Source organism: Megascapheus bottae, chromosome 27, assembly GCF_031878675.1.
Source record: "Megascapheus bottae isolate mThoBot1 chromosome 27, mThoBot2.hap1, whole genome shotgun sequence".
NCBI classification, from domain to species: domain Eukaryota; kingdom Metazoa; phylum Chordata; class Mammalia; order Rodentia; family Geomyidae; genus Megascapheus; species Megascapheus bottae.
In genome coordinates, this window is record NC_143535.1 from 14,388,569 (window position 1) to 14,403,931 (window position 15,363).

The 15,363-nt window shown below is 44.5% G+C and overlaps 1 protein-coding gene across 2 annotated transcripts in view; it reads left to right on the top strand.

Moving 5' to 3' along the window:
- The window catches only part of Pknox2 (PBX/knotted 1 homeobox 2), a 245,572-nt gene that overhangs the window by 196,133 nt on the left and 34,076 nt on the right, over positions 1–15,363 (top strand). For both annotated transcript variants that reach the window (XM_090319655.1, XM_090319656.1), the window contains one exon: positions 4,501–4,672. In XM_090319655.1, coding sequence (XP_090175781.1) covers positions 4,501–4,672 — 172 coding nt within the window. The remainder of the gene's footprint in view (positions 1–4,500; positions 4,673–15,363) is intronic.

A 15,363-nucleotide genomic window follows, 5' to 3' on the forward strand; every position in this document is an offset into this window, starting at 1 on the left:
GGCTAGGGACAGGGCCAATACTTGTAGCCCCAGAATCCAGCAGCATCAATTAGGATACTGAGCCTGGCTCCATGATAGTGTAGTCTCAGAGTCCATGCTCAAGGGGACAGCTAAGCAGGTAGCTGCCATCCGACAGTGTGGAGGCCACAGGCAGCTGCCATGGCCTGATACAGTTCATGTGAAAAGTTCTCATGGGCACTCTTTCTGAGTGATCCATAGTCCTAGCAAATATACTAAGAGGGTGTTGAGGTGTCGTGTTAGTGATAGAGCACTTGCCTAAGCATGTGCAAGTCTCTGAGTTCCATCCTTAGTACCATAAAACAAAGCAAGATCCAGCTGAGAGCTGGGCCGTGCTAGTCTCCTGCCTGTAATCCTAGCTATTCAGGAGGCTGAGGTCTGAGGACTGCAATTCAAAGCCAGCCCAGGCAGAAAGGTACAAGTGACTCTTATCGCCAATAAGCCAGCAAAAATCTGGAAGTGAAGGTGTGACTCAAGTGGTAGAACACACCAGCCTTCAATGAAAAGGCCATCTGAGAGCTCAAGGTCCTGAGTTCAAGCCCCAGTACTGACACAGAAATATATATGCCTCCCCCCGCATATCCATTCTGAGGTGGTCTGATACCCGAGAATGCAAGGTTTATAAAATAGACCCAGGTAGCTGTGCCCAGGAAGTGAAATTTGTCCCAAGTGTGTGTGACAATGTCTCCCACCCCACAAGTCCAGCTCTGTCTGAGGTCCATGAGGCGTCTTCAGCGTTATCTCCTACCCACCTCACTCCAACACGCCCAGCTCGTCTTGTACCCAAAGCCTGCCAAGCTTACCCCCATCTCAAGTGCATTGCTTTACCCCCTGCGCTTTGCATGGCTGTTCTTCTCACCAGGCAAATCTTAGGGTCGCCTTCTCAGAGAGGCCCTCTGTGACCACACTGAGAGAAGCTGTGCCCCTCTGCTGGGACAAGGACAGAAGCAGCAGGGACACCCTCTTCTGTCTGATTCTACTGCTCTTAGCTCAGGGACTCAATCCCTGCAGGCCCCATGTGGGCACCCCATTTGTCATCCACACTGCCTATACAGACCACATAACCCCACACATACACTGCCTAATCTAGGGCAGAGACATGCACATGCCATCCTCAAGGCACCCCATACCTACCCTAAATCCAGTTGCATGCCCACTGCCCTATGTGCATGCATGTGCACACAATGAAAAAGACATGGGGCACCACACAACCCTCATACCCTTGCTTTATTCAATGCCAGTGCATGCGTGTGCACTTACACACACACACACACACACACACACACACACACACACACACACACACACACACACCATTGCCTCTCTGGCAGCTGCCCACCCTCCTTCCCGCCATGGAGAAAGGAATTGTGCGGTGACCGTGGCTGCTGTGGGTTGGGGTGGGGGACTGTACCCCCACCACCTGGCACGATGCTGCGGATTATTAGTTCCTGGTAATTTAGTGCCCTTGTACAGAGTCGATTTGTGCCTTTCATTCCTAATTGATCTAGTGGCTGTTTAAATGGCAGCAGGCATCTGTTGAGAGTAGGAAGGTTCATAAGGCGCAATAATTCATAACACCGTCTGGAATTTGCCTTTCATGGCCCTCAGCTAAACCACTGCAGGGTTCTGCTTAAATTACAGCCACTGAGGCTTTCTTTGGTATTCCACTCAGGGCCAGGAGAATCTTGCATTAAACTGGGATCAGGTTAGATTAGACTATAATATGCTGCAGTATTACTGGCTGCAAATGAAGACTTACACTGGAATTTAACCCCTTCACCTGGCACTCCCTTTGTCTTCAGCCAGATGGCTGAACTTGCCCATTGTTTTGCTCTGCCAGAGCTCAAAAGATCTTCTGACCATTTGCAGATGAGCCACCCTTCAATATTGACCTTCTTTCCTATAGGGAAGGCACTCAGCTGGCTACTGTCTTGGGACCCAGGAGTTTATGAATCAGCTCCCAAACCCAGGGCCAGTCAGGGAGACTGCATAGTCCTACAGCTCATTTGAAGCAGGATTTATCTCCCTTTATCCCTTCTCACCCCTTCTTTCCCTAAGGATGAAGCGGAAGGTGTGTGTTTTATATGAATGTGGGTGGGGTGTGAGTGAGGTAAGCTCTGAGGGTCTTGTGATGGGGAGGGAAGTACTGGAACTTGAACTCAGGGTCCAGACACTGCTCTTTAGTGTTAGTTTGTTTTTATAATCAAAGCTGAGTTCTAAGCCAGTGCCCGAAGCATATGTCTGTAATCCTAGCTACTCGGGAGGCTGAGATCTGAGGATCACAGTTCAAAGCCAGCCCAGAGAACTAAAGAACATAAGACTCTTATCTCTAGTTAACCTCTAGAAAACAGGAAACGAGGCTATGGCTCAAGTGGTAGAGCAATAGCCTTGAGCTGAAGAGCTCAGGGACAGTGCCCAGGCCCAGAGTTCAAGCCCCATGATGGACCAAAACACACAAAAAAAGCTGAAGCTGAGTTCTACCACTTGAGCCACTACTGGCATGTCAACTTTTGGCTTTGATCTGAGATCCTCAGATCTCAACTCCCTGAGTAGCTAGGATTGTAGGCACAGCTGCTGGCACCTGGCCTCCTGAGTGTCTTTCTGCTAAGCACTATTGAGATTCCAGAATGGGACAGGCCCCCAGGTCCCCCACCACCACCCCCGCCCAGTACTGCAAATATGGTGGCATGTCCAGCTCCCCTCTCACTGTGTCCCATCAGTGTGCATTTAGGAAGAAAGCATGTCCACTTTTTCCCTTCTAGGGCTTACTCTGGTCTCCTATCTGTAGCCGCTAGCCACATGTTACTAGGTAAATTAAAATTAATTAAAACTCAATACAATTAAAAATTCAGTGCAGCAGCCATATTTCAAATGATCATTGCTCTCACGTGGCTAGTGTTATTCAGTGGTTACTGTACTGGATAGTGCAGATTTCAGAGTGCTTCCTATTTTTGCAGAAAGTCCTATGGACAGGGCTAGATTGTCCCTCGGACCGGAGCTCAGAGACCAGGCCCCATATAAAGAATCAAGATTTTTGTAGTCCCACAAGTCTAAAGAGACAGACCAGAGTCAGATAGGCAGATGGATTTTTGGAGTCATGGGAGAATAGACTGGGACTTTCGTTAAGTCCAGGGCCAACCACCTAGGAATACACACGAGCATATGCTGCTGAAATAAGAGTGCTATCCATTTGTACATGTAAACAAGTATGCGTATATATGGTGTACATGTTTACCAAATATTAATGGAGGTCCCTAGGCCTCCGCTGGAACTTGAGATGGCTGACCTGGGCTGAGGTGGGTTCCTTCTCAACCTAGTAAATAAGGCAGATGACAAAACAGACAATGCAAGGATGAAGGGCTTAGGTTTGGAGGTAGAAGGTAGTCAGAATGTGGTGTGCTCTATGCTAAGACTCATAGGCTGGGATCGTAGTCTAGTAGTAGAGCACTTGCCTAGCATGCACAAAACCCTGAGTTTGAATCCTCAGTACCACATACACAGAAAAAGCTGGAATTGGTGCTGTGGCTCAAAAGTGGTAGACTCGAGAGAGCCAAAGTACAGTGCCCAGGCCCTGAGTTCAAACCACAAGACTGGCACACACAAAAAAATAGAGCCACATTGTAAGAACAGATGTTACAGGTACACGCGCACACACACACACACACACACACACACACACACACACACGTGCGTGTGCATACACTTCATTCATTGGCTTAGTCAGTGGGCCACCAAGTAGTGATTGAATACCTCGTATGAGCGTATAAGGTAAGATTCTAGGGTTACAATAATCATTAACTGGGAGAATGTCTTAGAGGAAAGTGGTAAACAAATAATGCTAAGGTGCTAAGGTTTGTGTTGGGGTGCCTGACCTAAACTGAGTCTGCCTGTAGACATAGACACATGGAGACATCTGCCCACCACACCTGGAGGAATGTGTGGGTTTGTGCACACATTCTCCTTGCATCCACTTACCATTGTGCAAGTGTCTGTGCTTATCTGCTGCCCTCAGCTGGCTCCAGACAGTATGTGAGTGCGTGTAAATGTGTGGTTCTACGACCTATATACCTGAGCCAAAGTATTTATCTCAGTTTTTGAGACTCTTTACCTCCCACTAACCACCAGAAAACTAGAAGTGATGCTGTGGCTCAAAGTGGTAGAGTTCTATCCTTAAGTAAAAGAGCTCAGGGACAGTGCCCAGACCCCAAGTTCAAGCCCCACAGCCACAGAGAAAAATAATTGGATTCTTCTTTGAAGGGTAAGAACCTCTCCAAACATCATTCTGTTGATCTGAACAAAGAGAAAACTTAGGAGCCAAGTGAGGGAGACCAGGGAAGGAGATAGTGCCAGCTAGCCTGGCCCTCTTTCAAGGAGTGAGACTTTGGGAAAAGTAGTCATGGGAATGTGAAAAGGGAGCATCATAGCCCAGCCAGCCATTTGATCTCTGTGTGTGCGCATGTGTGAGCTCTTGTTGTCCTGCAGGCACCCTCTCTTCCCGCTCCTGACGCTGCTGTTTGAGAAATGCGAACAGGCCACCCAGGGCTCCGAGTGCATCACCTCCGCCAGCTTTGACGTGGACATCGAGAACTTCGTTCACCAGCAGGAACAGGAGCACAAGCCCTTCTTCAGTGATGACCCAGAACTGGACAATCTGGTAACAATCCTTTACCCCAACCCCTGACTAGAGGCTTCCTGCTCTCTGCTCATCTCCCCGCCACCTAAAAACACCCTAGAAATGTTCCTTCATTATTCAGTGAAAACTTCTGAGCGCCCACTGTGAAGCACTGGACAGCTAAGAATCATATCCAAGTTCTTAAACCAGGCCTTCTAGGCACAGGTGTGTGCTGCCCTTGGTATTCCTGTCTCAGCTTATAATGAACCAAGCACCTGACCACTCCCCAGCTTGCAGGACATGCAAGTGGAATGAATGGCACAGCAGCCAGAGGGTGGAAGGCAGCTATTCTGAGCCTGGGATTGTCTATGGAGAAGATGGTGGTGATGTGCTGTGGTGCAGAAGGTAGGGAGACAAGCATGATAGTAATCGGAAGGATCTGGCAGAAGTCCTGTTCACTTCGGTGGCATGTACAGTAGAGTCGATTCCCAAACTATTTGCCATTGGGATCATCCTTACAATTTAGACAGTCCAGCCAGGTGTTGGTGGCTCACACCGGTAATCTTAGCTACTCAGGAGGCTGAGATCTGAGGATTGCAGTTCAAAGCCAGTCCCAAAAAAAGTCTGTGAGACTCTTATCTCCAATAAACTACCCAGAAGAAAGCCAGAAGTGGCACAGTGGCTCAAGTGATAGAGTGCTAACCTTGAGTAACAGAAGCTTTGGCACAGTGCCCAGGCTCTAAGTTCAAGCCCCAGGACCAGGGGAGGAAAAAAAGACATAGTCTCTGACCACAACAAAGAATTGTGATTCACTTCAGAGGGGACTTGTGAATCTACAATTCCTGTCTCCTGGGGTAACTTCCATCTTTAGTTAGGTTTAGGGGTCTTTAGGTTATATGGTATCTGAAAATTCTCATTTACACCAGGGAATTTTTGCTGTTGTTACTGCAACCCTAAGATTTGAACTCAGGGTTTTGTGCTTAATAGGCAAATACTGTACTATTTGGACCACACCCCTGTTTATCCCCTCCCCCCCCCCGGGAATTCTTTTGTGGCAAAGTGTTAAAAGGCTCTTCTGTGAGCCCTGATTAGTCCTCATGGAATTATTAACCACAGCTCTTGATTTTTGTGGGGATGAATTGCCCAGATTATGCATGGTAAATTTGGAAACTCTGCAAAACTCTTTCACACATTGATTGATGATGATGCTGACCTCTTACACCCAGAGTTTCAGGCAGTAGCTGTTCCCCAAAGGAGAAAAGAATGAGAAAAGCAAATGTGGCTGCAACACACACACACACACACACACACACACACACACGCACACACGCACAGAATGCATCTGCGGAACAGATGTAAATGACTTTGGGATTATTCTGGGCAGTGAATTATCCACACCATTGCTTCTCTCAGAGTTGAATGTGGTACTTTATGGAGTCCAAAGGCAAGTGACTAGGAAAGCTCATGTGGCCTGGAAATTTGTGAAGGGCTGTGATGGGGCCATCATTTAGAGAGCAGGGCAGGCCTCAAGCAGAGGATAAATACTTGCTGGCTGTCAGGAGTGTTAGTAGAGGCATTAACATCCCTACATCTACTACTGCTTGGTTGGTTCTGGCCTTTCCTTTTCCCCAACAGAGATTGAGCAGCCCCCACTTCCCAAGAGGTCAGCCAACCATCTCTGGAATTCCATAAGAAAGCAGCTTCTCCATGATTATTGTTAAGGGCAAGCTCATCTGGCCTTGTCCTACTCTTTGGCTAATCAGATTCAGACATCAGTTAGGAAGCAGAGCCTCAGAAATCCAGATCCAAGCAGCCATGAAAATGAAGCAGCCATTTATGCAGGAGTCAGAATGGATCTAGGGGCTAAAGCTTTATTTGACACAGAAAGAAACTCAGGCTACCATTGGTAAGGGAAGATCTAAAATTAGACCTAATAATGTGAAGGAACTTAAGTCTTAGGAGGAGGGAATGCTTGGGGACCAAACCTCACCTACCTTGCCTACCCTCACCTACCATATGAACTGTGGAAGACCCATGGGGGACAATTTCCTATTGCAGCACAGCCTGAGTTCAGCTGTGTTCTTAAAACCCTTGCTAGCCCTGCCCAGGTGTCTCAGGGTTCTGGTCACTTAAGTAATCAGATTTCTCCATTCAATCTAATGAAACTGGGTTGGTGTCTGCCATGTGCTAGGCCTGACCTGAGGACATAGATCTGGAAACGTCAGAAACCTCAGGTATCTAATGTCTCCTGGTCTTGTCTCAGACGATGGGCCTGGGAATGCTCCAGTTGATGGAGCAATCTTTGGATCATCCATCTGTTCATATATACCTGAGTTACCAAAGTAAGTTAGCTAAATGAATTAACAAGTTAAATACTGATTGACTGATAATGCAAATGGAAAATGTGATAGAGACCTAGAGATAAAAAGATGGTTGGGAATTTAGCCTAGTCGTTGCCTACCATGCATGAAGACCAGAGTTCGATTCCTTGGTACCACATACATAGAAAAAAGGCGGAAGTGATGCTAAGGCTCAAGTGGTAGAACTCTAGCCTTGTGAAAAAGTCCAAGATCAGTGTTCAGGCCCAGAGCTCAAGCCCAGACTGGCAAAAACAAAACTTTAAAAACATTTAAAAAAATTAAAAAAGACCTGAACCTAGGGTCATCATTTATTATCTGTGTGACCTTGATGGCTGAGAGTCCCTTTAAGCTCGGTTTCCTCATCTATAGAGCTAATGCGCCCATTTCATCTGATCATAAAAATGAATCCATGAGCTGGCTTATGGCATTGGCCTTTAAAAATGTCTTGCATCTGAGGATCAATCTCAAACGCAAGCTGTTCCTACTCTCTGATGTCATCTCCTGGCCACTAGAAAGATGTGGCCAGGACTCTGAAACTTTTTTTTGATAGGGAAATTAATACCCTTTGCTACCCCTGCCCCTGGTCCTAAGTGCAGCTGGGGAAGAGGATGATACAGGAACCATCATTAGAACAAGAATCATGTCGCCAGCACAACCGAGATGCACGTAATTAGAAATTAGAAAAAGGTCAGATCACGTTATTACCAGCTCAATCAGCTGCTGAGTGCCACAGCCAGTTAATTTGGCATCTGTATTTTTTACAACCCCGCACACGTAGCCCGACGGACTGTAACTCTTTCTCCGGACAGATATACTGCGCAGCCGAGCAGGGACATAAAATGAGGGACCCCAAGCAAATGAGCTGAGATAATTGAGAGATTTATTTTTTATATATGTGTGTGTCAGGGTGGCTTTCCTTTGCCCTTGAATACTGACTTTCATAGATGGGATTGTCAGGAGGCCACTCCAGTTCCCCCTGTAAAGACCTCTTCTCCATACCCAGACCCTGGCCTCTCCAGCCCCACTCTGCCCCTACCCTGCTATCTCCCATCTTATGAATGCAATCCTCTCCATCCCTACCCATTTAGCCAGTCACACCCTCCCATGCTCCCTACAGTATCCCAGAGCGGCTTTTCCAGACAAATCCCCAAGGGAACAGCTGAGTCAGTGCTCCCAGACTTCCCTAGAAATCAGACAGAGAGTCTCAGCTGTAGAGTTCTGAGGGCCTGTGCCTGGCCTCGCCTGTGAGCCTTCTGCTCCGTAGCTCCCCTATAGGGCAGGATATGGAATTATAAGCTAAGGAGAAGCAAGTCTACCTCCTCCACCTTCAAGGCTCCCTCTCCCCCTTACCCGACTACCTTCCATAGCTTAGGACACGGACACCTACAAATCCACACAAGAGATGTGACATGTTAGGACAGGAACCTGATTTGTGTTCCTTCTGCTGTGGCTCCCATCCCTCTTCTCCCCGTGGCAATTAGACTCTCTCTTAGAAATAAAATAGTACCACCAATATCTTTCCCTGGATCCCCAACTCTCACCCTTTCTACCTCCCCATTTCCACGCCATCTGGGCAGCTTTCCATCCTGCAGGTGACAAAGCTGGGTTTCCAGTGGTAGCTCCTAGAAAGAGGTCAGCTCCAATTCCCCGCACCCTCAGTGCTCCCCAGGCCTAGCTATTTGTTACCTAGCCAGATCCTCTTGGGCCCAGCAGCCTCTGACTGGCAGTTGGTAAAGTTTGTAAAATTTGCAAGTTCCCCAAACCCCTTTGAAAGGTAAAAGCTTTTTGTTTTATAAAATCTGATTTATGGGCCCTTGGTGCAGGGCCAAGGTTTTATATATTATGCAAGATTTCAAACTAAAGCTGTAAAACGTACGGTTTCAGTTTCATGCATGGAATTTTTTTATGTGTAAATTTTTTAACATTTATGGGCATGTTTTAATGAGGCTCTGGTTGTGGCTCGAGGGACAGATTATGGCCTGCCGCCTGACCACAGAGCCAGCTCCAAAACCAGGGCCTCCCCAGGCCTCTGGGCCCACTCTGTAAAGGCAGAGCCAAGTCTGGAGGCTGGGAATGAGAAGACACATGAAGGAGCCAGTCTAGAGCGCCAGTCCTACTGAGACTTTGGGCAGCCTTGTTGCAAGGTTCACTTCAGCCTCAGTCCAGGCTTTTTTTTTAACCTAGAAAAGAGCTAAAGACCTTACAGACACCAGGGAAGGAAAAGAAAAGAAAAATAATAAATGCTGGTAATAATTAACACTTATAGAGCACTTACTAGGTGCCAGGTATCAAGCTAAACACTTATTTAAGCCTCTTTCCAAATCCACAGGCATATATTAATATTATGTCCAATTTTTCACTTGCCTTACATGCTTGAAGTCTTGGGTTCCATTTTCAGCATCAACTAACTAAATAAGCATATGCCAGAGTAATATTTATCTATCTATCTATCTATCTATCTATCTATCTATCTATCTATTGGTGCTGGAGGTATCTAAGCCTTGCACCTGCTAGGCAAATTGGCTGCATTTTAGCCACAGTTCACAGGAGTCAAACAGTGGTATCTTCCTACTTTACAGGTAGTAAACTGTTTAAGGTGTCACTGTGGAACACTGAAAGACTAAAGACTCCTCTTACCCTCCTAACTCCGTTTTCTGTGGTTACCCTACTTTGCTATTTGATTCTCACAATAGTCCCCTCACTTAGAGGAAGAAATAAAAGGCCAAGGATTCTCTAGACAATAAGTTGCATAGCTAGGACTTGAATCAAGTGAATCTAACTCACAAAATTCTAAGGCTATGTCCTCAGGACTCTCTATTGCTTCTCCAAATTCTGGATTCTTGACTCAAGCAATCTGATTGGCCTTGGGACTCAGGAAGTTTCTGTAAAATGTTCATTTCGTCCCATTCTGAGAGTCCTCCAGTTCCTTATGTTCCTCTTGCTCCTTGTGACCCCACATTTCCAACTGGGTCAGGCCAAGCTTGCCCAGGCTGGGAAAATTCCTGATTAGATTTTAGCTTGGCTTCCCCAGTGACACACAGGAAATGTCAGAGCACATTAAGGAATGTATGCTTATAAACTCCTTCTCCTGCAAGTGAGGGAGAATAGTCTACCTTCTCAATTTGCAGAAGGGGGATGGGGTGGGGAGGGAGGAATTCAGTCCCTTGGCAAGGAACTGAGCAGGCTATCTAATCGCTGAGCCTCCATCTCCTAATCTCGAGAAGAGTGATTGACAACGCTTGTATCCCTGTGGTGATGAAACACAGACAAGATCATGGAGACAGAAGCCTTTTGTAAATTGTAAAGTGCTATGTGTACAAACGTTTGTAAAGGTAAGGAGTTATTATCAAGCCAAGAGGCCACATCGTATGAAAGAAGCAGCCATTTAGAAAGGAACTTGGAGGTGGAGGGAGTTCACTTTGGCAAAAAGCATCAGCATATACTGAGTGCCCCACTGTATGTCCAGAACATTTGTATATACCAACTTTTAAAATTTTCACAAGCACTTCAGTGTTTAGGTATTATCCTCCTCCTGAATTGGACAGATGAAAGTTTAAGCAACTTGTTCAAAATGCTCAGACTGCAAATAATAGATTGAAGATGTCATAACATGTGATTTCATTGAAAATAAGAAGTTCCTTTCTTGGTCCTTTTCTGGGACTATAGATTTTTAGACAGTGCTGTGTCAAGAAAATTTGGGGCTCCATCTTGCTTTGCTGTTTTCAAGATGATCGCTTAGAAGTCTAGATTTGTGTGCATACGGGCGTGCGTGAGCACTAGTGTTGGGGCTTGAACTCAGGATCTGCACAGTGTCCCTTAGCTCAGAGCTGGTACTCTGTCACTCAAGCCAGCTTTTCTGGTTAACTAGAGATGAGACATTAACTGAGTTGGCTTCTAGCTGTGATGTTCAGATCTCAGCCTCCTGAGTAGTGAGAATTAGGGTCATGAGCAACTGGCACCTGAGAAAGGCTGGATATTTATTTAGAAAGGGAAGGAGATAAGACATTGCCCAAGAAGCATTGTACTCATAACATTACTGATGGAATTTTAACCCTCTGTGCAACTGGATAAAAAAAAATAATATGCAAAGAAACAAAAAGGGGAGGGGATAGAGAACCTGAAACCTAGATCGAAGCCTGGCAGAGAAATTAAGGAGACATTCATTATTTCTGGTGATGGTATTAAATTAAGAAACATTGTTATTGCTGTGGAATAATTTTATATGATCCAAGTCATTTAGAAATATTGTTAAATAATCTGGATACTGGTGGCTCACACCTGTAATCCTAGCTACTCAAGAAGCTGAGATCTGAGGACCATAATTCAAAGCCTGCCCCATCAGGAAAGTCTGTGACACTCTTATCTCCAATTAACCACCAGGAAACTGGAAGTAATGCTATGGCTTAAAGTAGCAGAGCACTAGCCATGAGCAAAAGAGCTCAAGGACAACATCCAGGCCGAGTCCAATCCCATGACTGACAAAAAAGAACAGAAGAAAAGAAATAGTGTTAGATAAATCAGCATCATTTTGTCCTTAGGGAGAGCCAAAAATCTAAAACTTAAGCATACAGGATAGAGGATGTGTTAATATAAATATAGGGTAAGGGAGGGCAAGAATTATTGACTAGAGAGTAGCAACAGAAAAAGCCAGTGAAGGGCCGGGAGTTTGGCCAAGTGGTAGAGTGCTTGCCTAACATGCACAAAGACCCAAGTTTCATTCCTCAGTACCATATACATCAAATAAAAAGCCAGAAATGGTGCTGTGGCTCAAGTGGTAGAGCTCTAGCCTTGAGAAAGCCTAAGGACAGTGCTCAGGCCCTGAGTTCAAGGCCCAGGACTGGCAAAAGAAAAAATAAAAAACAATGAAACATTAGAAGATATGTGTGTGTGTGTGTGTGTGTGTGTATTTATTTATTTAAGAAAATCTATTTGGTTCCCTGAAACTTACAAAGCATTTTCACATTGGCGTCTGGTAGCCCTTGTTAAGTCTCGTGAGTCAGAAATACTTACCACCCTCATTTTACAAACGAAGAGACCGAGACTCAGAGAGATAATAGAATTTTCCTACTGGCACCCAAAGAGCACCGAGTGGGCCTGGCCTCGCAACCAGCCTGTCTGGCAGTAAGCCCCATAGGCTTTCTGCTATATAAGCAGTGTACCCCCTACACACAATTGAATGATATTAGCCATCTTTTTCTCTAATATTGAAGAGGTCGTACATATTCATTGCCTCAGAGTACCATTATGATTTACTCTACCTTATTAAATCTTTAAACCAATTCTATTAGCCCATAAAAAAGTAATCCTTCAGCTGCACTTTGTCAGACCCAAGATAGGTCCACTTTGACCACTGCACATAAGGTCTAATTTAAACACACTGCGCATGTCTTGCATTCAGTCAAAGCATTCTGGGCATATTTTACTTTTTATTTCATTTAATTAACCTATATTGTCTAATTTTCTAATAAGTAGGTATTGGCCATGCAGTTAAAGTAAGTACATAAAGTTGTTTGCTCACTTTTCTGTGAGTGAATATATCTGCATATATTCGTGCACGAGGGTGTATTACTTGACAAGAAGATTTTAAAATAAATGAATCAATAGAATATTCTTTTAAAATGTAGCTCAGGAGGGCTAGAGATTTTATTTGGTGGTAGAGTGCTTGCAAAGCTTTTAAGGGTCTTGAGTTGGATCACCAGCACTGGAAAAAAGAAAACAAAATCTTTAGTGTCCCCAAGGCTGTTTGGTTTTGCTAGAACCCCGCATTCCCTGACACTGAGCCACCCCACCCTCTTCCCTCTCTCCAACTCATCCATACTGTACCTCATCATTTTCTCTGGCTGCATGAATCCTCAGAGGCTGGGTAAAGTGAGTCAATTCAGGCTCAATTCCTATCACCTATGAGTAACAATGGGTCCAGTATGTCTGTATGTCCACACCAGGGCTTGAACTCAGGGTCTCACTCTCTCATTTGGCTTTTTCACCCAAGGCTGGTGTGCTGTCGCTTTGAAGTACTCCTCCATTTCCACAATTAGTCTAATTTAATACTCCAAAACTCCTTAATTAATGGATCTCAGTCCTTGCCCACAAACCCAGCCTAGGGAATATGGGCTCTCAACTTGAAATGTCAACAGGATTCAGAGAAGAAAGAGACTCCCGGCTGTAGCCACACTGCCCTATACACACCTCGCAGCTAAATTCTCTGGGAGAGATTTCCTTCCTTGCTTCTTTTTTAAAATACTGCCTGAGCTCTTCCACAGGCATGAAGATGCTAACAAATGCTGGGAGAGTGGGATTAAACAAAGGCCCCCATGTATTGCCTGAATCAACATAACTAGATATAGAAAAGCAATAAGCCTTCCGCCACATCTTTTTATTTTAATTCTGATATAATTATAAATTCACATGCAGTTGTAAGAATTAATAAGGAGAGATCATGATTCCCTTCTGGCATAACTATTGCACAATTTTCACCAACAGGAATAGCCCACCAAGAGGTGACATTAATCAGGATGCATGTACTTATAAACTGACATGTTGAATTGTACAACGACTTTAATTTTCAACCTTATTCAAATTCCACCAGTTTTACACATACTTGTATATGTATACATCAGTGTGCTTTGTTCTATGCAAGTTGATCACATTTAGATTCGTGCAAACATCCCATTAACTCCCCCTTCCCCTCCACTTTGCCACCTGTCAGCCACTATACTCAATCTCTATGATTTTTGTCCTTTCAGAAATGGTATATAAATGGCGCTGTGCAGTTGTTATAGGGCTCTTTTAGACTAGTTTTATTTTCTCAGCTTAATTACCTTGAGATATACTCACGTTGTTGAATGTATCACTAGTTTATGCCTTTTTTTTCTAAATTGTATTCCATGGTATGGATTTAGCATAGTGACTTCATGTCTTCATTTGCTAAATTATATGTGGGTTATTTTTATTGTTGGTCTACTAGACGTAAAGCTACTTTGGACATTCGTGTATGGGTGCTTGGTGAATACATGGACATGTTTTATTGGGTGTCCATTTTTATTTATCTGGGAGAAATGTACATGAGTGCAATGGCTGGGTCACGTGGTAAGCAGTTGCTTAATTTTATAAGAAATTACCACACTGTTTTTCATTCCCATTGCCATGCCATTTTGCATTCCTACCAGCAATGTATGAATGACCTAGATTCTAGTTCCTCTCCAGTGTTTGGGGCTAGCATTATTTTTTATTGTAACTATACTTTGGGGTACACCATGATATCTCATTGTGGTTTTAATTTGCATTCCCCTAATGGCTGATGCCATTGAACGTCTTTTCACAAGCTTATTTACCATCTGTACATCGCCTCAATAGAATGTCTGATCCTGCCTTTTTGCCCTTGTTCTAATTAAGTTGCTTGTTATCTTGCAGTTTAGTTTTGGGGAGTTCTTTATATATTCTAAATACAGGTCTTTTGTCAAGTATGTGAATTGTAAATATTCTATCCCAATCCATAGTTTTTTTCAGTCTCTTCACAGAGTTTTGTTTTTGTATGGTGCTGAGGCTTGAACTCTGGACCTAAACACTGTCCCTTAGGTTTTTCACTTAAAGCTGGCATCCTCCCATTTAAGCCACAGCTCCACTTCTGGTGTTTTGCTGACTAACTGGACCTCAGAGCCTCACAGACTTTCCTTCTCTGGAATGGCTTTGAACTGTGATCTTCAGCTCTAAGCCTTCTGAGTAGCTTGGATTACAGGCATGAGCCACTGCTACCTGGCTTTTCACAATAGGATGTTTCCATTTCTTTTCTTTTCTTTTTTCTTTTTTTTTTTTGGTTGGTCGTGGGACTTGAACACTGAGCCTGGGCGCTCTCCCTGAACTCTTCAGCACTTGAGCCACGGCACCCTTCCAGTTTTCTGGTGGTTAATTGGAGATAAGAGTTTCACAGACTTTGGTACCTGGGCTGGCTTTGAACTGAGATCCTCAGATCTCAGCCTCCTGAGTAGCTAGGATTACAGGTGTGAGCCACCTGCACCCAGATTTGATGTTTTACCTTCTGAAGTCCCTTTTATTTGTGTTGAGTCTGATTCCTTTGTTGAGCAATAGTATCTGAGGATTTTCTTGTTTTGTTTTTCTTCTAAAAGGATTATAATTTTCTTACATTTAAGTCACTGACTCACACTGGGTAACTTTATAGAAGATGTAAAGCTTAACTTTGCTTGCCTTTTTTTTTTTTTTTTTTTTTTTGCCGGTCCTGGGGCTTGAACTCAGGGCCTGGGCACTGTCTTTGGACATTTTTTGCTCAAGGCTAGTGTCCCACCACTTGAGCCACAGCAACACTTCCAGCTTTTTCTTAGAATGTGGTACGGAGGAATTGAACCCAGGGCTTTGTGC